Raw genomic sequence first — 23,325 nt, 5'->3', positions numbered from 1 at the left:
CCAAACCAGAGCTAAAAAGATTGTATTTTGGACTTACATTCATCCGGTGCATATAAACACAACTCAAATGATAATAATGTTGCTCTGTGTCTGCTGGATGTGTTAATAGGCAGCTTGTTTGCATGTTAGCTGTAACAACTTTGTCGGGTGATATGTCACTGTTGCTTTTTGAACTTGTTCTGAAGTCCCCCAAAATTCAGTGAATGCAGCTTCACAAATAAATGTACTGAAATTTGGGTAACAAAGTGACTACATTACTGTGCACCTGGCTAATCTATGGTTATCTTATTTAAATTTTACATTTATGTATGTACTTATATAAGAGCGTCCGCCAACTGCCTACATTTTGAATGTACTTGATTTAAAGTGTACCACTGGTGTGACAACCCCTGCCCCTCTGCCTGCCAGCGTGGTTTGTTGTGCTACTTCTGCAGATGCTGGGAGTCAGATGGTAGGTGGAGGTGGGAGGGTGGTCTGCTCTACCTGCCCAGGTGGGCGGGGCTTCCAGAAGACATAAGGGAAGGAACAGCCCTTCTCAGGCTTTCTCTCTCAGCCTGGCCTGCTGCATCCTCCTCAGCCTTCCTGTCTGTGTCCAACATGCATCACACTCATCCTCACTTATCCATACACCTCAGACAAGACTGATATCTCTCTTACTTTCACACCACACCATTTAGTTATCATTTTGGTAAATTTGAGTTGATGCATTTGAGTTGTGTGACCTCCCTTGTTGTTGCCAGGTGGAAACACTGATACTGTCCTGTTCACCTCAGCTGCTAAAGAATTATTTATAAAACAAAAAAGTGTAAGTGCAAGATTGTTCCTGGTGGGTCCAAATGTTGGGTCCAAGTGAAGATGACACACTGGTGCCACGTGTTAGCTGTCCTGCACTGACATCAAAGTGGAGAGGCCAGTATCACTGCTGTTTTCAGACTACAGAACAATACGACTAGTACCAGGATCAGACCACATTACATCAGCTCAATAAAGGCCCGACCCAACAGATATGCAGCGTTGGGAACGTCCTAACAATGTCCCAACACGAAGAAAAGAACTGATATTTTTACCTTCTTTGCCCATTGTGATAACTTGTACACTGTGCTCATGTCATTGACCCTCAGCAGGACGGAGCCCTCAATGCTTAACAACATGGTGAGGCAGAATGATGGTGGTTTCATTTGAATTGATCATAAGGATCTGCCTTTTTTTTTTTTTTTTTTTTTTTTTTTAATGCAGTGCTAATGTTGGTCTGAACACAGCCTTGGTTTTAAATGGTCAATCTGCTGATTTGCAGCTGTGGTGCCAAGAGTGATGAGTGATAAAAACACCATTAAGTAATACGAGCCTGTGATATTCTGCTGAAGAGCAACGCCGCCTGGAAGTTCAGCTGCAGCAGGCATTTCCACAAAAACAACAACAAAAAAAAAAAAAAAACAACTGCAATCCTGCTCGACTTTAGGTTCTAGAGCAGTAGAAAATAAATGCACCTTGTTTCATCTTGAGTGCAGGATTATGGGCTTTAGGCTGAACACAGTTTAAGGACCCATTGCACCAACTCAGGCGTAGAGCCAAGATTTTGCTTCTGACAAAATCACTTGAATCTCGTCGTTTTCTGTCTTGTCACTTTGACAACTCTGGCCCGTGGAAGCATCGGAGAGGAGTTCAAAGGAACTGCTGCAGTTTTAGCCCTAAGCGCAGTGGGACAGGGAGAGCTTCAGCAGTCCCTCCATATGCATCTTGTAGAGGAGTTTGAACTCTGCGGGCAGCTGATGGGATTCCTGCCATTTGGTGGTGAACTTGGTGCCCTTCTTGTCGTAGTAGTGGTACGGCAGCTCCTTACCCGTGTTGGGGTCCCAGCCGAAGGGCCAGAAGCCATACAGGTGGATCTGGTCGCACATGGACGACGCCAGCGTGTACATCAGGATGCCAGTGCTCAGGCGCTTTGGCGACAGCTGCTTGGTTTTCCAGTAGCTGTTGACAAGAGAAAAGAACAATTGAAATTACATTTTTTTCATAATAACATTAAGGTGCAATGTAAATAACATGAAAGTGGAGCCATTTAATGTTGCCTCTGCTGCTCAGTTTGCTCCTGCATTAATAATTCAGGGTTTTAATAACTTTGTTCATGGTTTATTTCAGGGTTTATTTTATGTTAAAAAGGCACACAATCAGAGTTTATTTTGAGAAATGGGAAAAAAAATTGGTTTTAAAGTTACTAATAAACTATAGTTTAACTCTAGCTTGTTGTTTTACCCATAATTCTCAAAATGCTGGCAGGACTTTTACTACCTCAGCTGCAGAAAAGCAGTTCTTCATTTAAAACAAGCTTACATGTATATTGAAGACAGACCTTAGTGTTTCCTGTTTGAACTCGTGATGATACTGTTTTCTGTTAATGCTAACTCAGCCGTTCCTCTGCTTTTACCCTTTATCTTGACAAATACAGGATCATATGAATTTCCAAAGCACTAATTCAAACAGATTCATGTTATATTCACCACCCTGTTGTTTCGGGTTTGTCTCCTCTAACAGAGATACTGTTGTCATTCACTAATTAATTCAAAGTGTTTCTATTTTCACATCACTTTGAAGCTACTATCAATTAATCTCAACACTTCCTGTCTCAATGATTCATAATAAAAGCCTCTCGATACCAATAGTGCTAGGTTTTTCTTTTCATTGCCAAATGCTTAACACCCATCATAAAACGGCGTAGTAGAAATAATCAGTATGACTTCATTAATAAGCATTAACGATGCTGATGAGGAAATTTACAGCACATTATACTGACTCCACCATATGAGCCATTAAAATACATGTCATTATAATAATTAGCACAAAGCTGAATTTCAGTAAATCAAAAAAAAAGGAGAAATAACTGTTTGCACTGGTGTCAGGTTTTGTCCATTTATTTCTACATGTCAATCATAATTCTGAGCCTCAGCTTTTACTGACAAAAGTGACTTCAGAGAGTTGAATGGAAAAAAGGAAATAATCTGATCACTGCTGATGCTTTCATCGGGCAGTCCTGCTCTGCAGCATCACAGAGGGGAGACTCTCCGAACTGGCCTCAACAAAAGCGTCTCCAAGAGTCCTCGAGGTGCTGAAAGCTGTCTGAGCTGCTTAAACGTGGTAATTCTTCCAGAGCAGGTAGATTTAATGGGATTGGTGAAGATTAGGCTACTGTACGAGGTGCCTATTCTGCTGCTACAACACTAAGCACCAGACTTAAATCCCTCTCCAAACACACTCTTACAGCTCTGCACCATACCTTTCACTAAATAGCTGTTTCCTTATAATCCGCTTTGGAGCCTAAATCTCCTCTTTGCCATATAGAGCACAGTTCGATACAATACAACCACACGTTAGCCAGGTTCCACTCACTACTACAAACTGGACACAGGGAGACCTTTAAATTACATACAGACAGGTAGATAGAGGCAGACAGATCCTGACACATTTTCAAAGAAACTAGAATAACCGCCTCGTGGTTGTAACCTTCCGCCATCCAGACAAGTTACAGGAAATATGGTCACAGTCTCTTCCTCCGGAGTTACAGCATTGAATAATGGCCAGAGGTGTTTTTGCAGAACATTATGAGAGAATAAGTTGACCTTTGACCTTTAGAATATAAAATGCCATTATTATATTTTATCCTTATGGACATTTGAGGTAAATTGTGTCATAGTTGGTGTATGAATTTGTGAGAAGTACTGAAATTCCCTCTGTCCGTTCCTGATATACTGCATTCACAAGAACGTGACATCATCTGGACCTTGACCATTAACTTTTAACCACCAAAATCTAGTCAGTTCATCTTTGAGTCCAAGTGAATGTTTGTGCCAAATTTGAAGAAGTTCTGTCAAAGCGTTACTGAGATATTGCGTCACCGAGAATGGGACGGACGGATGGATGGATAACCTGAAAACAATCTGACTGTTTCCAGCGCGAAGGAATAAAAACTGAGTAGCGTGTGTCCTGAGTAACATGTCATTTTTAGGGGACATGGTTGACCATCCTTGCCAGGTGGAAATGGTGTCACGACGCACAAGGTATCTCTGACAAGCAGAAACACTACTCAACATTACTCATATTTCTGTAAAACCAATGAATAGTATCCAAATTTAATTTTTAGAGAATAATGTTGGACTGAAGGACTGGACTCTGAACGTATTTTTTCCTATTGACAACAAAACCCATACACAACAAAGTATTGTTGTCACAAACTATTAAAACACATCATTGAGCCACACTGTAGCACAAGGTTCCTTTATTACAATTTACACAGTGGTTTACTTTAGCCAATCCTACATACACTGCCCTGGAAATACTCAGTAGAGCACCAAATGTGTATCAATTCGCTGCTTAAAAAAAAAAAAAGTTTGAGCAACATTTGCTAAAAACTACAGTGCCCAGCTATTTTAGGAAATTACTGAGTGTTAGAAATGTAAACGTACTGTGAGCTAGCCTGGAAACCAGACCAATCAGCATGCTCGTGAGAGAGTTCAGGCCAGTCACAAACATTTATGTAAAATGGGGCTGGTTTGATACGATGACTGACAGAGGAGCACCACTGAAGCATTTTCATTAAAAACCAAGATGGTCGTTGCTGATGTGAAGAGGTCTGTTGAATCCTTTACTGCAACAGTATTAAACAAACTGGATGGTATATTTTTTTTAAAGAAGGACAAGTAATTGCACGTTGCGTTTGTTGATCAGAAAGATGTGTTTGCCATACAACCAACAGGATTTGGGAAAAGTTTAATTGACCAACTGACCCTGCCGGTTGCCACTCAGCGCTTCGTTGGTCTGATTGGTTCTAGGTCTATCCACTTGCTTCCAGAGGAATTTTGGTCTGTGGCCCTTGAAAACCCCCCTTGGAAATCGAAAATGAACTGAGAGGTTCAAGTCACATTCACAAAAGCGAATAGGTCTGGTAATGAAAGGCTAAAGTATTGAGCAATGCATTGCCAGTTTTGGTCTTTTGACAGGATTTGTTGACAATAAGAAAAATATGGAATAAGACCAGCCTCATTTTTCACCATGCAGTAAATACATGCAGAGTGTGACTGGAACAGCCAGGTCACACTTCACCTTGGACGTAATATTGCATATTGAGATTTGATCACAATCAATCAGTCAATCAAGATAAAGAGAAAACTTATATTACCGGGTGTGATTCAAAGGCCTGTGACCAGATGTGGTACTGTGGTGTATCTTACTTGTTGATGTATTGCATGATGTTTCCAGGCCAGGCCAGCTGGACCTTCAGCTGACCTCGATGCTCCACGAAGAAGTCGACCAGTGTTCTCGTCACCGTGGCCGATGTGTGGAAGAAAAACGCCGGGATCCACAAGATGGCACCGTCCAGCTTCTTCAGGCTGAGAAAGAAGTTGTTCCTGTCCTGTACAGTCAGTAAATTGTTGTAGTATTTCTCCAGGATACTAGGGTTAAAGGTTGTCATGTTGGTCCGTCGCCCAACGTCCTTCTTAAAGATCTCGGTCGGTGCAAAGTTGCAGCGGAAGACGAAGTCGAACTTCTCGATCTGGGGTCCGCAGCGCGAGCCAGTGAGGATGCCGCTGTTGCCAACCACAGCGCAGACATTGTAATGTTTGTTAAGAATCGGCGACACCTCAGGCAGGAGCGAGCGGAAGTTCTCGCCGATGGAGAAGACGTACTTGTGGCTGGAGTAGTCGTAATGCATTAGCTGTCCGTTTCGGACTGAGCCTCGTGTCAGTGTGAAGTTGTGCGGGATGTCAATGTACTGAGAGATTTCGTTCCTATGAGACAGAGAGACATTTCTGTTCATCGCTGCATTCTTACAGTAAAACATGCCCTTTTCTCTACAGCTACCAGACACAGGAAATCTACACGGGCTGGACACAATAACACCAACAGCTAGACATGTTTGACTGTAAGCTTGTCTGAGTGGACAGAATAGCATGGATCTTTGCATTATGGTATTGTATTGCACTGTATACTATAATTGTTGTTATTATCTCCACCTCCTGCAGTTCTAAACTTGTAAGTCAATGAAAAATATGCAAATATGTTGGCATACTCGCCAACAGTACCATGACTTCCATATTTCTCAGTTTTGTTTTGTTTTGAATGAGTGTGTAGAAAGGTTAAAGGTGCAGATTCAAATAAATAAATAAATAAAACGATAAAACTTATTTTTTTCACTTACCCTTAGTGGTATCTATCCATGCAGATAGTTCTGGTTTTCATGTTTGGTTTGAGATATGCTTCTGAATCTTTTACCTCCACCCCAGATACATAACAAATGAAACCAAAACTATCTCCATAGTAGCTGCAAGGGAAAGTTGGAAGATATTTTTTGTTGTCAATTTTGTGAACTGACCCTTTATGATCTTCTGGTTCTATGGCGACAACTGCAAATAAACGAGCTGTGACTGTTGCATGTCAAGGAATTTAAGCTTATTTCACAGCTGCAGTCACTGCCCTGGATATTTTGCTGTGTTACTGCAGTACGTGTTGTTGCTGTCTCCTTTCTGGTTGCTGGTGTTTCTGTTGTTTACATGTTATTCAGATCTGCTAGTTTCTTTAGCAGTTACCAATGACTTCTCTCTCTCCCTCCCTCTCTCCTGCTCTCTGCTCAGTGTGTCTTATGTTTAGTTATTCCTCTGCCTGCTTTAGTAATAATGATACATGTAATCAAAGTAGTCAATTTGCTGTAATGGAGGTGAGTCTCAGTGTATTGGAAGCACTCCTCTGCTTCCCTTCAGTTGCTGAGCAGCTGGTAAGCCAGAGCGTCAGTAGACTGCCCATAACAAGGGGTGTAGCCCTGAGCCCCCTGTTGGCATTTTGACAAGACTTGACTTAGACTTGCATTCAAGGACTTTAGACTTAACCTGAGACATGCTTTGATAAAGCTTGATACTTGACTTGGACTTGTCTCATTTGATTTGCAACTTGACTTGGACTTGCCTTGATTGAGTTGAGTTGAGACTTACAGTAACTTGGACTGAACCTAAAACTAGTCTGAGTCTAAACAGCTGCCCTAAAAGTTCACGCAGCTGTTTTTTTGTGAAACAATCAGCTGAAAACATCACGTCAGTTATTTTTGTCAGACTCTATATAACACTTTCCTGCATATTGTAAAATAATTTAATCCCTGAGTTTTAATCCATTATAAATATAGTTACAAATTTTGAATCATGAACCCAAATAAATTCACATTGAATAAGCGGATTCAGTACTGGAATCAGATTCAATAACCAACAACAACACCAGCCAACTTGTTTCAACATAAAAAATTTTGTAAACAATAAATGTTCCATGTGAATTCTGCCTTATGTTTGTTACTGTGACACTGGTGAAGTGCTCTTTGCTCGAGAAATAGAAACCTGAAGTTTTTTTTTTTTTTTTTTTTTTACAACTAGTGCTCACTGCTGTAAGTGCTAAAAGCATGCAGAGCTCTCAGGATCATCGGAAAACACGACAGAAAGAGGGAGAAGTGAGTGTGTGTGTGTGTGTGTGTGTGTGTGTGCACAACCTACCTCTGCTGCATAAAAGCAGTGCTGTTGTACCTCCACTTAGAGGAGTTCTGCAGGTCCTCACTGAGAGCATTGGTCAGAGGGGTGAAAGCTGGATCCAAATATTTCATCGCCAGCTGGGAGCTACACAAAGCATGAGGAGAAGACACGGAGGTTAACCCAGGCTTCCCGCGTTAGGAGGTCAGCTTCATGCACTTGCACTTTAAAATGTTTTGAGAAGCATTTTAGCTCTTCTAAAACGAGGTCTGTTGGAAGCGTCCTCTTTTAGCAGCTTTGAAAACCACCATGGGTGATTTGAGGCAGGAGACAGGAGCAGTCAGATGATCAGACAGGTTACAAGACAAGAGTTTAGCCAGATTTATCACTTGATTTGGGAGTAAAAGTTCAAACTAAATTTCCAAAAAAAGAAGTCATAAATTGTGCATAAGAACACTTCACTCTTTACACAGTGAAAGAAGGTACTGAGATTATCCAATCAGTCAAACACAACTCTTTTCAGGAGGCCACAGAAACACATGGATTTAACTACTTGGTGTGGAAATACCACTTTCTCATACATACATTTAAACTTGGTGTGGAAATACCATGTGAAATGTCCATAAGTATCCCTCATTCCACAGTAAGTACAGTGAGTCACAGATGAGTTAGGAACTCGTTCTGTAATCTTGTTAGTTGGGTAATAATTTTACTGTTTGCTTTTGTTTTTCTTTCCAAATAATGGATTGTCTGAAACCTGTCTGATTGTCTGATCACACTTTGTTGGAGCAATGTTTAAGAAAAAAAGGCCAAAATGATGAAAACAACCTGAATTGCACCATCAAACAGCTTCAGCTGAGCTCTGATGTCGTTTTCTCTATCAGTGATACCTTCTTCAACAAAGCTAAAATGCCTGCAAAAGAAGTTGATTGAAATGTGCAAGTGTTTGAGGAGCCATTCAGCATACAAAGTGTTGTTCCTTTAGGAAACCAGCTGCAGCTAAAACAGATTCAGGCACTTTTATTTACACTATCAGCTCAGTGTAAATGCAGAATCACGGCCTTTTTCCTACTCGTGAGTCTAGTTTAAATCACTTCAGTGTACCGTGGGAAAATGAGCAATCAGGCCAAACTGTTGCAGCAATTCTGTCCATCTTAGCAAGTTATTCATAATTAAACTGGGTATGTGACGTAAAATATTTACGCTTCATCCAAATTCACTTTCATGTACTTATTTCATCTCCAATGACGCCTTGTTTACTGTATTTTCAGGACATCTACTAGTGTTTTTTTTAATACTGAACATGGGGCCAGGGTACTTGATAAGATGAACATTTTTTTGCAGTGCAAGATGCCTCAACTTTTCCATTTCCCTGTAACAAGTAAGTAAATTAAAGCCAAGACTAAACCATGAGGCTCACCTTGTACAGCCCATACTTTGTAAGCTTTTCTATGGAAATCTTGACATTTTGAATGTATTTGTGTTTTTCTTGTCCATGGTGCTGTCACCTGGACTTCCTTCTCAGGTCAGAGCTCAATCCACATTTCCTGTAAAACCAGTTTTACCCAGAGTCAAATGAGGAAATGACAATGTGCATCTAGTAGAGAAGAGAAATCCAGGACGTGATTAGCTAGTTTAGCTCAAAATGTGGAAGTAGAATAAAACTCTACTGTCACAGCTAGCTAGAATATTGAACACTAAGAAGATTGCCTATCTTCCAGGGAGTTTGTATTTTCATTATGAAGCTAACGAGTGACAAAATGTCTGGGTTTCATGCTGTCTGTCCAGGGGCTGGACTAACTACAACTCTACAGGGAAACATGTGAAACTAACTTGTTAGCTAGATACAACATGTCAAGCAGCACTGTCACTTTCTTGATAGAGATAGGATAGCAGTTTCTCACTTCAGGTCTTTGTGCAAGGAAGGCTAAATATGTCCTGGATTGGATGCACATAGATGAAACCGATCTCTCCTCATCTGACTCTGGGAAACGACTGTTCAGGAGGATTTTCTAAAATATCAGGAAAGGTGGTTAAATCAGAGAACCTCCCTCTGTTTCTCCGCTACCTTTGACTGAACATCAAAATGTCAAGGCTTCAGGTCAAGGCTCTGCTATGGCAGACACAACTGGTCAAATAGTATTTGCAAGTAAGTTTGGTTCATCCAGCAAAGAAAACCGGGCCGGTGGAGATTACTGGTCCGTGTACTTTCAGCCACTTTGTTTTATCGCTTCAAACCAAAAACGAAAAATGGACAAACAGAGCCATTTTTCCGTTGCTGTCAGAATTTAAAAAACGAAAATCACGAACATCAAATTAATTTGAAATATTTTCCATTACTTCCTTGTCACCTGACTAACTTTCTTCATTCCTCAATTCAAAAGAGAAAAAGGGAATTTGCAAACACCAGAATTTCTTCTAATTTGATGTTCTTGTTTTTCGTTTTGTAATTCTGACAACAAAAATGGAAAAATGGAGAAATGGCTCTGTTTTTCCATTTTTTCGTTTTTGATTTAAAACGAAAAAAACAATCTGCCTGAAAGTACACGGACCATTACTGCATCAGGACAGTTCGGATGGTGTCAGAGGTTTGATCACTGATGTTTTGACGAAATCCATCGCCAAAAGCTTCCGTGATCATTTACACATTCAGCAACTTTTCATACTGTCCTGCGTGGCAAACCCCAGCCCCAGCTGGTGCCCAGCCAGGCTAAAACAAACCCTAAAAAGTATAAATAAATACTGTTTGACCTGGATCTGATGGCAGTCAGACCTGCAGCAGCCTCATTTTATTGTTGCAGCGTCTACCATCTTTGTAGATAGTGAGACTCAGCCAGAGAGGTGCAGTGCTGGATCAGGATCAGCATAAAAAATAATGATTCGAATTTGCCAAAAAGACTACTGTGGAAATACTAATAATTTGGAGTTGAGAAAACATCTCATTTTGTATCAAGACGTCTCAGTTTGGGCCAAATATGCAGATGATTCATGGAAGTATCAAGGAATAGAACCTAAGAAACCCATCTGTGATGTCTATATTACTGTTTATTTCATAGAATTCTATGGTTATTTTAAGTTGTATTTCATGCTGTTTCACATCCAACACCACACCATCCAAAAGGCTTCAAGGAAAGTGGACTTTATATTTCTTTGTGTTTTGTTAGCGGCACAAACAGTTCGATGGCTGCATGTCTCAACCCTGCGCTAAAGAAAAAAAAAGAAAAAAAAAAAAAAGCTGAAGCAGAAGCTGATGCTGATTTTACAAATGAGACTTAAGAAGATACTGCTTCTACAAATGTCAACGACTCCCGCACTTCAAATGATCAACAGTTGGAACTATGCTTGTTGCTTAATATCATACGATAGATAGATAGATAGATAGATAGATAGATAGACAGATAGATAGATAGACAGATAGATAGATAGATAGATAGATAGATAGATAGATAGATAGATAGATAGATAGATAGATAGATAGATAGATAGATAGATAGATAGATATCAAACTGCCGTAGACTAATAAAAATGTTAAAAGGAAAAAGACAGACAGACAGAGCACATCCTTGTGTTTGTAATTAAAACGTCAGCACTCTGTATTCACCTCAGGTCTGGTTTGCGAGGCGGCCTCTCGCTGCAGCGGGGTCGTGAAACAAACAAAAAAAAAAAAAAACATAAAAAATCTTATCTTCATCAGTTTCGTTAAAATGACATTCAACTGAAAGAAACGAAGACCTGGCATGCAGAAGTAAAGCGCATTTCAAATACTTACTGTATGTCATGTTATTGCGACAATAAGACACTTATTGTGATATTATACAGCTGTAATGGTGACCGTTTTAGTTGTTTGGCACTTTCTGCAACAATTACAAAGTGCTGACGAAATAAAAAGACAAACATGTTGACGGTCAGGTATGATGAGATGCTCCACCCATCCATCCTTACATCCATCCGTCCGTCCATCCATCCATTTGCTATAATGCTTGTCCTTGAGGGTCACAGAGGGGCCAGAGCCAATCCCAGCTGACATTGGGCGAGAGGCGGTGTACACCCTGGACAGTTTATCACAGTGCTGATACAAACAACCGTTCACACTCACATTCATTTTAAAATACAAATGAAAGTAAACCAGATTTTCAGTCAGATAGATTCAGATAGGCTCATTGCCTTTTTTAAATTTTTTAATTTATTACGTCAGAATCACTTTTAATGGTAACGTTTAAATGTACAAAGATTCTTCAAGAATGTTTTGCAGCAGTTTATTGGTAGGTAAATGTAAAAAAAAAACACACATGAAGTATTCAGGGAACAGGCAATCTAAACAAATATGATGTACCAAATTAAATCAAAAATCCTGCTGGTGACTGCAATGTTCCTGACATTTTATACAGTATTTTAATGAGGCAAAGTTCTTGCAGTGTTTTATGTTAATGGTGATGCATTTCAAGTTTGTTTTATTTGTTAAATGAAAAAAGGTTCATGTAGAATTGACAATAGTTCGACTGTTGACCGATAGATTTGACATAGCAATTTGAATAGACATTCATGGTTCCCAGACTTTGGTGATCCCCTGACTTCTTTCAACTCTCGTGCCACCAAGAAGTTCACATCTGTACCTTTGAGTGAAACATTTCAACAACTGCTGGATGAGCTGCCGTGTGTATGTATCTGACAAGCAAAATACCTGTCAGATACTTTGATTTGTGACCAAATCCCAGCAAAAGCAATGACATTCCCATCAGCCCCAGCTGTCCTTTCTGTTAAGTTGTAATTATCAAATATTAGCATGATGACGTGGTAAACAAAGGTCCATCCATTAGCTATAACCACTTATCCTGGAGAATGGATTTTCAAAGTGAAAGTCAGAGAACATAAAAACAGCTGCGCTACTAAAATCAATGAATTCTTGCCATATGCATATCTGAGTTTAGCTAACCAAATGTTTCTAGTTATTTTTTCTCACGCTGCTCCTCCCCTGAGGTTGGAACCTCACACATTGGAAACCTCTGTCCTAGAGGGTCGGGGGATACGCCCCTGGACTGGTTGCCAGTCGGTCACTGGGCTTAAACAAAGACGATGAACATGGTAATCACTACACCTTCAAAATACAAGCATGTTAGCGCAAGCACAATTGTGTCAAAAGTAAAATCTCATACAACTGCTTGCACGGTTGTTGACTTTCCACTGAAATGAGCAGGTATAAGCGGGTTTAATGTGGGTAATAAAAGCTGATTCACCCCTTTTCCACTGTCAGTCGAGTTTGTCTTTCTGTTCAGACTGAGGACACACACAACTGCAAGGAGTGATGTCACCACATGCTGCTAGCCACCGTGCACACTGGTAAAACAGATCTGTCACGCATCTCATCCTCGGGTTGATGCTCCTGTATTTCCTCCTGTGTTATTATCTGGCTGCAGCTCACTCCTTCATCCCTGTGTGCAGTGTAGCTGCTGTTGTTTCTGGTGTTTCTGGTGTAGAAGCACAGTGCTGGACAGGTGACAGGTGTGTCTACAGTGTCTGTGTTCCTCTACTAAAAGGTAAAAGAGACAGATATTTCTTCTTCATGCAAAAACAGTGTTGATTGCTACAGGAAACAGAAAGGCACGGTGAAGGGTAGGCCTACAGGTATGACTGAAAAAAAGCTACAACTTTGACTTTTGGGAAGTTCTTCTGTGTCTCAAAGAGTGTTGGGGTATCATTCACCTGGTATAATGCATCTTTACCACTGAATAACTTCAACAGCCAAATTAAGGGGAAACAAAATTATTCATTGATCTGTGGCTTGACCCTATCTCTCCTAGATCTTGAATAAAAGCTCTGCATGTGCAATTAGTGTCAAGTCACAAAATTTGGTGCGTGACCATGCCACTGCTTGTAAAGCCAAGGTTCCTGAGGATGCTCCATTGAGCGTAAACAAGGCTTCAGTGAATTTCATAGAAATCTAACCATTAGGGTGAAAATTTCAGCCAGTAGTTTTTCAGATGTGTTGACCTGTTGTATGACAGACAGACCATCAGACTGACCAACATCCTCTCCATACACTTCCTGATGATAAACTCTCACTCTCCAACAACACAGCATACTGGTTTGTCCACTACCAGAGTGTTTTCTCTTCAAAAACCTTCACATCTAACTCACTCTGAAGCGTAACCTTGGCCTGCGGCGACAGCGAGCCGGGAGGAAAATGATTACAGGCAGGAGGAAAATGAATGCGGCTCCTGTGCTGTAAATCAGAGCCAAAGACGGCTCAGTGGCCTCCAGAACCTCCGTCAGAGCGGTGCTATTTTAGCATCCCACTCCAGACCTGCCCGAACATGTTGGACAATCAAGATTTACAGAATGATTTCCCATCGAGCTGAACTGCGGTGGCCCCGCGAAAACCTGTTAAAAAGTATCAGATCAGACCGGTGTCAACAGATATCCTGTTTGGACTAGAATAACAAGCAGGATAAACGCAGTAAGCACACCTCACACACATTAAAGATCGGACCGTCTAAACTTGTTCTGGAGATGGTCAGATACACAGCCTCATTAATAATAAACTCAGAGCTGAATCCCCGCCCACTCTCCTCACTCTACTCTGTGCCATTACCCTCTGTTTTTCACCACTGGTGCTTTCTTTTATCAGTCTTCCTGAGATGCTGAAGCACTATCCTGAAGCTTTGCTAAACCACAATTGAATATGAATGAGAATCTGCTGCTGGACCAGATGGTATATGTATCTTATCTCTTCAGAATTTGATTCAGTTTCAGAAAGTCCAGAATCGATTCATTTCGATTCAATTGAACTAAATTCAGTTAAATTAGCCATGAATCATTTGCTTCAGATAAATACCAATGTTGTGTTAATCCCTTCTCAGCATTGTTTCTTTGGATATCAAACTGTCTAAAGGGCACAAATTGGACAAACATTTGCATCTGGTTTTAAAACTGTGGACCAAGGATTTATTTTCCTTGGAAAATTCATTCATTTATTTTCAACCGCTTATCCTCTAGTAGGGTCGCGGGGGGGCTGGAGCCTATGCCAGCATCCTTTCGGGCGAGAGGCGGGGTACACCCTGGACAGGTCGCCAGTCCATCGCAGGGCAAACACACAGAGACAGACAACCATCCACTCTCAATGTCACACCTATGGTCAATTTAGAGTATCCCATTAGCCTAGTCCCCATTTGCCTGTCTTTGGACTGTGGGAGGAAGCTGGGGTACCCGGAGAGAACCCACACAGGCACGGGGAGAACATGCAAACTCCACACAGAAAGACCCCGTGTCCGAGCCGGGACTTGAACCCGGAACCTTCGTGCTGTGAGGCGACAGCGCTAACCACTGCACCACCGTGCCGCCCCTTCCTTGGAAAATTAAGCAACTAAAACATTATACATTTATATTTTGTAGGTCTATGTTTGCAAAAGAGTGACATAAGGATGATTAAAAAAAGAAAACCTGCACCGCTTACAAGGGCTATCTGATGCCTGCAGACAGCTGTTAGCTAGCGATAGCTACACGGCAGGTACCAACTAAATAGAGTATAAGCCACACACTGTTCATTCAACTTCAACAACCTCACATTTCGTAGCCAGACATTACATGTCTTCAACAAATACAAACTCAGATTGTTGTGGCTCAGGAGCTAACATAACTAGCAATCAACTGTTATTTTTTTTTTACGATCTTTGTAAAGGGGCCATTTGTACGTTTTGCTATTGCTACATGGTCAACATTAGCGTTAGCAGCCATTTACTTTACCAGTCTTGCCAAGAGCCTCAACCATTGTTGCATTTACAATACAAGTGGTTGGAATAGGCGTAGCCCTCTGAGCAGCGCTACTTCCTCATGGCAGACTGGATGCTACACTGACTTGGTATCAGAAAGTGATGAGTATGAGCTAGCTAGTTAGCATGCTAACTTCTGTACATGAAAAGAAGTGATGCAATTAGAAGCAAAAGCAGTTTGCTTTCCACCAGACAGTTCTTGGTGAGTAAAGAAATGAAGTGTGATGCTGTACTTGCAATGTTTCTTCCGGACTGGTAAGTAAACAACTGTTAATGCTATGCACATTGTAATAACTCAGTGTCCTCAAAGCAGGTCAATTTACACATCATTCACCCCTATCTGAATCACTTACAAGTAATCATTGTATACACATGACATTTGGCACAGATGATCTTATTCAATGAGAAAAGGCGGAAATGCTCAGCCTTGGGATTTTAAGCATCAAGAGAGCCAGGCTGTTTTTGAAACTAATAGAGATCTTTATTACTAAACCTGTTTTATATCATAGATATGTATAACTATATAGATCATATAGTTGTCATGCTCACAACTTAATTCTCAGCGTTTTGATCAAATTAAGCTACTGTCAATAAAAATAATCATTTCCTGCACATATGTTTCAAATTAAAAGCCCTCCAGTATCTCAAAGGGAATAACCTATCCCTTTCCTGTTCGGCCTTTAGTGTCAAACATCTGCAGGAAGAGTTGAGTTTCACTGCTAGTAGCTAAACACTGATCAAAACAGCAGAGTAGAAGAAAGCAGCATTTATAAGAGAAGCTGTGAACAGCAGCAGGGTGAGTATGAGAGGACTGTGTTGTACTGATGGAATTAGTGCGGTGGAGATGTTCATATGCTAAATTTACTATGTGAGCTTTCATGTGCATTATAACAATAATATGTTTTTGGCACTTGTCCACTGTGAACACACCGGAGACTCAAAAAAACCTACTTAGAATTAGTACTGAACTTGGAATCAGGACACAGGTCAGATTTCAGATATCCACTCAAAACATATGCTGAAAAATGACAAAGCAAACGGTTCATACATTACCAATCTGAGTCAGTGTGAATGTTTCCCTGTGAAATCTATTCACAAAATGGGTGAATAGATAGAGGGTGGTGAATCCCACCCACTGGGCCCATTTCCTGTCTAAGAGCATAAAATAAACAACTGTAAACTATTTTGTTTTCACTGTTAAAGAAGTTTCATCAAATCTAAATCATTTAATTAATTTCCTATAAATGATTTTATGACAAGCAGTAAAATACTTGGCAAAGTGACTGAAAGAGAGACAGAAGAGCTGTGAATGAATGAGCTGATCTGGTTCACAGCTGTGGGATTAAGTGACAGATGCCCTGTTTTCCTTCAGGCTGACACATACTCACACTGACTGGAAAACACACTGACATGTACCACATTTAGATCAGTTCATTATGGAAAAGCTGTCTACGGATTGGCTGGCTTAACTAAAAATTAAGACAGCCAATCCGTGTCATCCACCACTGACATGACAGATATGATGTACTTTGCCTATAGACTTTATCAATGAAACACTAGCAGTGTTTGAAAATAACTGCATCTGCTTCATTCCACGTTAGGGAACGTATCAGTACGTCCTGTGTCCCATTTAAACTGCAGTCTGGTGGATGAAGTTGTTGATAATTTGAGATTTGTTGGTTCAGCACAGAAGGGTGATCAGATTGTCACTAATCATCTGTCACCACTTAAGATACTCTGAATTCATGCGGTTCCCAAACATTTTAGCTCAGGGGTTTCAAAAGTTGTTGCATAAAAAAGCTGTTGCATACACATCTTTACTTTTGAAACATCTTATTTGAACACTTTTGTTTAAATAAAATAAGTCTTTTTAGAGATTAAATTAGGCTTCTAATGTAATCTTGTTTTTTTAAAGATTAAATAAGAAGTCAAACAATTATTGAACACAGCAAAGTAAGTGAGATACCAAACTAAATCTTCAAAGCGCTGCTTTTTATATCGCTGTCTCAACATCGTGTGTAAATCCTTTCAATATATGCTCTCGGCAAACAACTGATTTGTGGAAAAATTTAGGTGATTTGCCAGATAGTGAGAAAAAACACTTCTCTGCAGAGCCTCATGCGTCATGGATGTCACTTAACCCTGTGCAAACACATAATATGTCACAAAGGAAGCTCTGACCTTCTTCAGTCCGTATTCTGATGTTCCCTCTGACTGATCCAAACATCTGAAGCTCATTTCCAGCTCACTCTGCCTGTGCGCAACAGGCATGTTGTGCGCCGGCCTATGTTGGCACATACTACTCTTTTGATAATGTGCACTTAAAATAACAGTTAAATACTGCACCACCGACTTCACACCAGATTATTGTTGGTCAATCACTTTCTGCTGCCTCAAGATAACAATGTGCTTGAACACACCTCATTTTACACGCCCATGGGTGCACAGATAAGTACAAGGGTATTTGCTATTTATACAACATGGGCGCTGTACGGGGAAAATGACAACTGTGCCGGTTTGAAACTAGCAAAAACACTTGAGTTGCATTTTCGCAGCGCCCTGCGTCTTTAATACGCATTGGTGGTTGATGCGGGGATGCACTGTAGAAAGGAATAAACGTGGATCGTACTTCCTCCGTTTTCTCTTCACTCCAGACTCTGCCTCCTCTCTCACTGTAGGTACAACAAATCAATCCATTTTGCCACATGCATAGCTGAGTTTAGATAACCAGATGTTTACAGTTATTTCTTTTACTTTATTTTTTCTCCCATGAAGATCTATGGCGCGTTCTCTGACAGCTAGCAGTAGTAGCAATAATGCTAACACTTACAGTAACAATACCAATAGTGGAACTGCAGTAAAAGGGTAGCGGGAGTAAGAATTCTAGTAAAGTATTGGCAAATGAATTGGGGAAATAGTTAAATAGGTATAGTAGCAATAATGGTAGACATGGATTAAAAAATAGCACAGCAGTAATAGTAGGTATAGTAGTGGTAGTGCTAGTAGTACTGCAGTAGTACTAGTAGGAATCAGAATGCTGGTAGTGATAGCGGTTACAAAAGCAGCAATAGCAGAAAACAGTAGTGGGGAAGAGAAGTAGTAGCAATAACTGAAGTAAATAGTTCTGGTATGCCTATATGTAGTAGCAGCAGTAGGAGTCATGGTGGTGTGACGACTAGTAGTGTTTTGTGTGACATGATGGAATATTTTGCAAATTTAAACGGTAAAATTAAAATGTCTGTACATTAATTAAAGAGCTGGGACAGAGAGGCAATTAGCTTAGCTTAGCATAAAAACTGGGAGCAGGTGGAAACAGCTAGTCTGGCTCTGTCATAAGAGAAAAAATGTACAGGAGCTACTCTGTCTCATCTATACACATACAAAAATGTAATTATGGCATATTGTATGTAACCATAGCTGCACAGTGTGTGAGCTGTGAGGCCTCACAGCACAGAGGCCTTCAGCTGAGTCCGATTAGCACAGGGCCACATCCTCCAGAGCTACTTTCAAACATATTTCATCATACAGTGTTTTTTCTTATTTCATAGCTCCATTCCTCGACCACAAACCGACTATTGTAGTAAGAATTTATGGGGATTTAAATTCATTCAAAACCAAAACAATCAAGAAATAACCTATTAGAGGAAATGCTGCATCAATGGGTCAAATACAAGTCTTTTCTACCATGTCAGCATATATACACCACTGAAAATGAAATCCAAAGACTCCAAACATCTGCATCTCAAATGCCTTGTCTGGACTCACCGAAACCCCGCGTGAAACATGTACATCCTGGGTCCTCCATTAGGTCCGTATCTGGGGGTGCTGAGCAGGAAGTCCTTTTTGATGGACACGTAGCTGATGAGCGACAGGATGAGCAGCGCCACGCTGAACATGACAAGCCCCAGCGCACTGGCGATCCGCACCATAATGCCTCTCTGCGGGAAGCAGCCCCCCCGGACCAGAGGATCACTGACCGGCCAGGACGAGGAGACAGCGAACACCCAGGCGCACCGCATCAGCGGCAAAGCGAGGGCGGAGACGCAGAGCCGACGCGTGCTTCACGCAGAGTCCATGTATGGAGGAAACGTAGTTGCGGTGTCGCGCGGGTGCAGCGTTATCTTATGGCGAGTTTCATCGACTGAATGGGAGGTTGCGCGGCAGCGGTAACGCATCGGCGGCAAACGGAAGCGCAGAAATGCAAAAGGCCGGAAAGGCGAAAAAGGACGCGTCAATCGCGGATTTACTGACGCTTTTCACAGAGTTCATGAAGGCTACAGAGTCCACGTGTGGAGCAAGAGTGAAGAGCAGGAGGTCGCGGTTTGTAGCAGAATTTAACAACCTGAACGTGAGGCAAGGAGGTAACGGCGCGGCGGCGGAAGAAAAGACGCAGGAAGAACGAGTGTGACGCATGGACAGTCCATGTATCCGGGGATGGAGAGCGGAGGACGGAAGAGGGTGGGGGGATCTTGGAGGTTTTTCTGCAGGCATGCAGGATCAGATTGCAGCCGGTTTCATAACCGCAAGCCGGTGAAACGAGGCGGAGTAGACAGAGGCGGCTGCCGGATGCTGTTCCCTCTCTTCATCTGCATCCTCGGCATCTCTCTCCTCCTCTCTCTCCTCTCTCTTCGATGGTCTAATTAATTAAGCCCCAGTATCGCTTTAAGGAGACGCAGCTCTTGTATCGCGGTAATCAGATGAATAGCAGCAGCAGCAGCATCCGAGGCGGAGCTCTGCGTCCTGATGGAGGCAGAGAGACGCAGAGAGACAGGACACCCTCAGGGCTGCAGGGGCGTAAAGTGTCAGTCTGTAAACAAACAAAAAACCTGGCTCCAGAAACATTTAAACCCATCTATTTTCTCCCCTTGTCTGTAGTCACTTGTATCCTATGAACATATAGCTCATAGCATAACTAATAGAATACAGAACCTATATGTTCACATCATATATGGAAAAAAAAATTTCACACATTATAAACAACAGGCCTAGGTCATGGTAGGCTTGTTTTTTAATAAAAAGCTACTGTATGTATTGCTATATATTGTTTGAATATGTTGTGAAATATATATCTTTATACTCAACATTAAAATACTATGATATGTGATTTAATTATCCTATGTTCTTAAGTCTTATGAAAACATGGCTACATATTAGCCTATAGACCTACAGTGGGTACGTACAGTATGGACTCAGGTATGATGAAGCCTCATACAATTTTCACTTTGTTTCACGAAAAATCTGAAAATCTTTGAGCTAAATGCTAATGTTAGCCTTCCAACATGCTCAATAAAAATGCCAACATGCCGATGTTAGTTTAACTAAAGCTCTCAAATAAATGTAGTGGAGTAGAAAGTACAATATTTCTGCTCATGTGGCATTTGGCCAATGGTGGAAATATGATCACTCACTCAGTCAGTCAGTCAGTCAGTGACATTTGTCATTATAGGGCTGGCCCCTGCTGTTGTGGTCCAGCCAAAAAGGTAAAAGACTAACTACACCACCACAACCATACAAAAGACTATTAAAATGAAACAATAATCAATATGTTCATGTCAAAATATGTACTACAACTAATCATCCATTGTCTCACTGACTGAGCACCAGTGTTTGTTAAAATTAGATAATATGTGACATTTTATATTGATAATTAAATGACAAGTCAACGCTAGAAATGAAAGGCGCGCTATCATCTAGCTAACAAATTAGAAACTAGCTAACATTAGCGTTCATCCATAGATACTTGACAGAATCTAATTCAGAAACTCAGAAGGTAAGAAAGTGTAAGCCCACAGTGCCTGCACAACACATGGGAGCAGAGATTTGAGGGCAAGAGCCACTGCTGGAGTGAGGCAGACAGACAAAACATTCAACTAACATCAAGGTTAAGAAATGGTACGGCCCACTTTAGGGGTGTGTGAGTAAGGGAAATATGTCGTAATATACTGTTTACAATTACAGATAAGTAGGATATATAAATGTATATATGTAAAAGTCAAGAAAGCTCTCCAGGATGTAGGCGTACATGTTTCCTTATCAACAATCACGAGAAGATTTCATGACCAAAACCTCAGAGAATTCAGAACAAGATCCAAACACCTGATGAGTCTCACAACAGAAACCAGGCTGCAGAAACCAGTGGAGCTCTGGAACAGAAATCAACCTCTGTCAAAATGATGGAAAGAGGAAAGTGTGGAGGAAAGACAAAGGAACAGCTCATGACCCAAAGCCACCACATGGAACATGGTGGTTCTGTTATGGCTTGAGCATGAATGGCTGCCAATGGAAATGGCATGCTGGTGTTTGTTGATGTTTTCGCTGCTGGTGGAAGCAACAGGAATGCAGAGCAATAAAGCAGAGTTCTGTGCACAGATTCAGACAAATGCATCAAATCTCACTCAGCAGGACGACAATCTTAAACAAGAGCCAAGAAATGACCTGATCTCAGTCCGACTGAGCTGCACTCCACCTGCTGAAGACCAGACTGAAGCCAGAGAGTGAAGGCCCTGGAGAGCATCACCAGGGAAGATACAAAGCATCTGCTGATGTCTGTGGGTCCATAACTTCACAGTCACTGCAAAGGATTTACCACAATATGTTAATTTATGATGATTTTGTTTTACTTCATGTGTATCTGTCCAATTACTCCTCAACCCCTAAACTTTGGGCACCATGTGCTCAAAGGGCAGCATCTCACACACAGTTCTTTCTATATTGATGTAAACCTCAAACCTCAAAATTAAAGCCGAGACTTCTATTTCAAATTGAAGAATAAAGACTGAAGAATAAAAAATGTGTAACTGTTCAAATACTGTAAATAAGTGTTGATTGTTATAACAATGTCTGTAAAATTGTATTAGATATTGGTGACTGACACACATTGATATATATATATATATATAGTATACGTGTAGTTTACACATATGGCAATATATCTGATTCTTGTACGGGATATCTAGCAGTTATTTAAGTTTAATGACCCTTTTGTTCATTATTCCAATAATTTCATTTTTATCACTTTAGTTAAGACTGCAGCACTGGTCTAACCCAAATGTACATGAAGTTGACCAGAGGGATACAGAATTAACCTTAAAAGACATACGAGCTGTGTCCCAATTCAGGGTCTGCATCCTTCAGAGGCTGAATTTGAAGACCAGTTGCATCACAGCAGCGCAACTTGAGCTAGAGAGGTGGCCTTCTTTTCCTGGTCATCAAAGGCTCCAACGGTGGATCCTTCGTGGCCCAACCTATCCCAAGATTCATTGCGTGCCAATAATGCAAATAATACGGCGGCAAAATACACCAACAGAGACCGTGCGGATTACACTTACAAATGTAAGTGCTGGGTTTCAGCTCAGTTCAACAGTTAACGGTAGAAAAACTATTAAAACCAAGGACCTTAAAACATCAAGTTTTTTGCGAAAAAGTTTTTTGCCTTTGAGGTCTACAAAGGGCAACACCTTAGTGGAACGTGTCCTTTGAGGGATGCAGTGCCTGAATTGGGACGCAGCCACAGTGACCTCTCAGCAAAAAGGTAAAAGAAATATTCCAATCACTGAAACAACGGGTTCATTTCTCATTTTAAGTGTGGTTAACAGTGGTAAAGCCATTCTAATGCATTGACCACAATTCACCTCAGCATTATATGATTACAGATGTAAGCAAAGGATTCAACATGGCATCGCCTCCTGCTGTAGGTTTGTGTCTGACTTTGAATTTGGTGTCTGGATGTCTAAAGGATTCGGTCACTCCAGTCAGAGGTGAAGAAACACATGTTCTCCACCACTGAAGGTTTCCTTCATGTCAATCATTTCACACAATTATTTCACACACTCGCCCCAAAACACAAACAGACAGACAACAGGAGGCTCAGTGGAGACGTCAGGCAGACAGACAGGTTGCCACGGCAGCTGGCATTTCAACAGTGACCTTTCTACTGGTCTTAAGGCCTGAACCTAACACACATACACACACACACACACACACATACATACAGCAACAGCAGCAGCAGCAGTCCCAAACTTACCAGTCAGTGTTATAGTTTCCAGTTGATGCAGAAAGCCACT

The 23,325-nt window shown here is 41.1% G+C and overlaps 1 protein-coding gene across 1 annotated transcript; it reads right to left on the bottom strand.

Moving 5' to 3' along the window:
- Positions 1 to 1,688: 1,688 nt before the first annotated feature.
- On the bottom strand, positions 1,689 to 19,191 carry st8sia3 (ST8 alpha-N-acetyl-neuraminide alpha-2,8-sialyltransferase 3). The gene is made up of 4 exons (XM_022744580.1): positions 19,028 to 19,191; positions 7,524 to 7,643; positions 5,223 to 5,780; positions 1,689 to 1,971 (listed from the first exon to the last, which is right to left on the bottom strand). The coding sequence occupies exons 1-4, from the start codon at positions 19,189 to 19,191 to the stop codon at positions 1,689 to 1,691; spliced, it is 1,125 nt and encodes a 374-aa protein (XP_022600301.1).
- Between the last annotated feature and the right edge of the window lie 4,134 nt (positions 19,192 to 23,325).

This window comes from Seriola dumerili, unplaced genomic scaffold (assembly GCF_002260705.1).
Source record: "Seriola dumerili isolate Sdu_G_001 unplaced genomic scaffold, Sdu_1.0 BDQW01000081.1, whole genome shotgun sequence".
Taxonomy (NCBI): domain Eukaryota; kingdom Metazoa; phylum Chordata; class Actinopteri; order Carangiformes; family Carangidae; genus Seriola; species Seriola dumerili.
This window is presented reverse-complemented; position numbering and strand designations above follow the sequence as displayed.

Bases quoted from the DNA above. Each gene is read 5' to 3' on its own strand.
- st8sia3 (XM_022744580.1), bottom strand. From the start codon at position 19,191: ATGGTGCGGATCGCCAGTGCGCTGGGGCTTGTCATGTTCAGCGTGGCG. The intron at 7,644-19,027 runs GTGAGTCCAGAC...TGCTTTGTGTAG, and splicing joins ATGTTTCACGCGGGGTTTCG to CTCCCAGCTGGCGATGAAAT. The intron at 5,781-7,523 runs GTAGGTTGTGCA...TCTGTCTCATAG, and splicing joins ACTGCTTTTATGCAGCAGAG to GAACGAAATCTCTCAGTACA.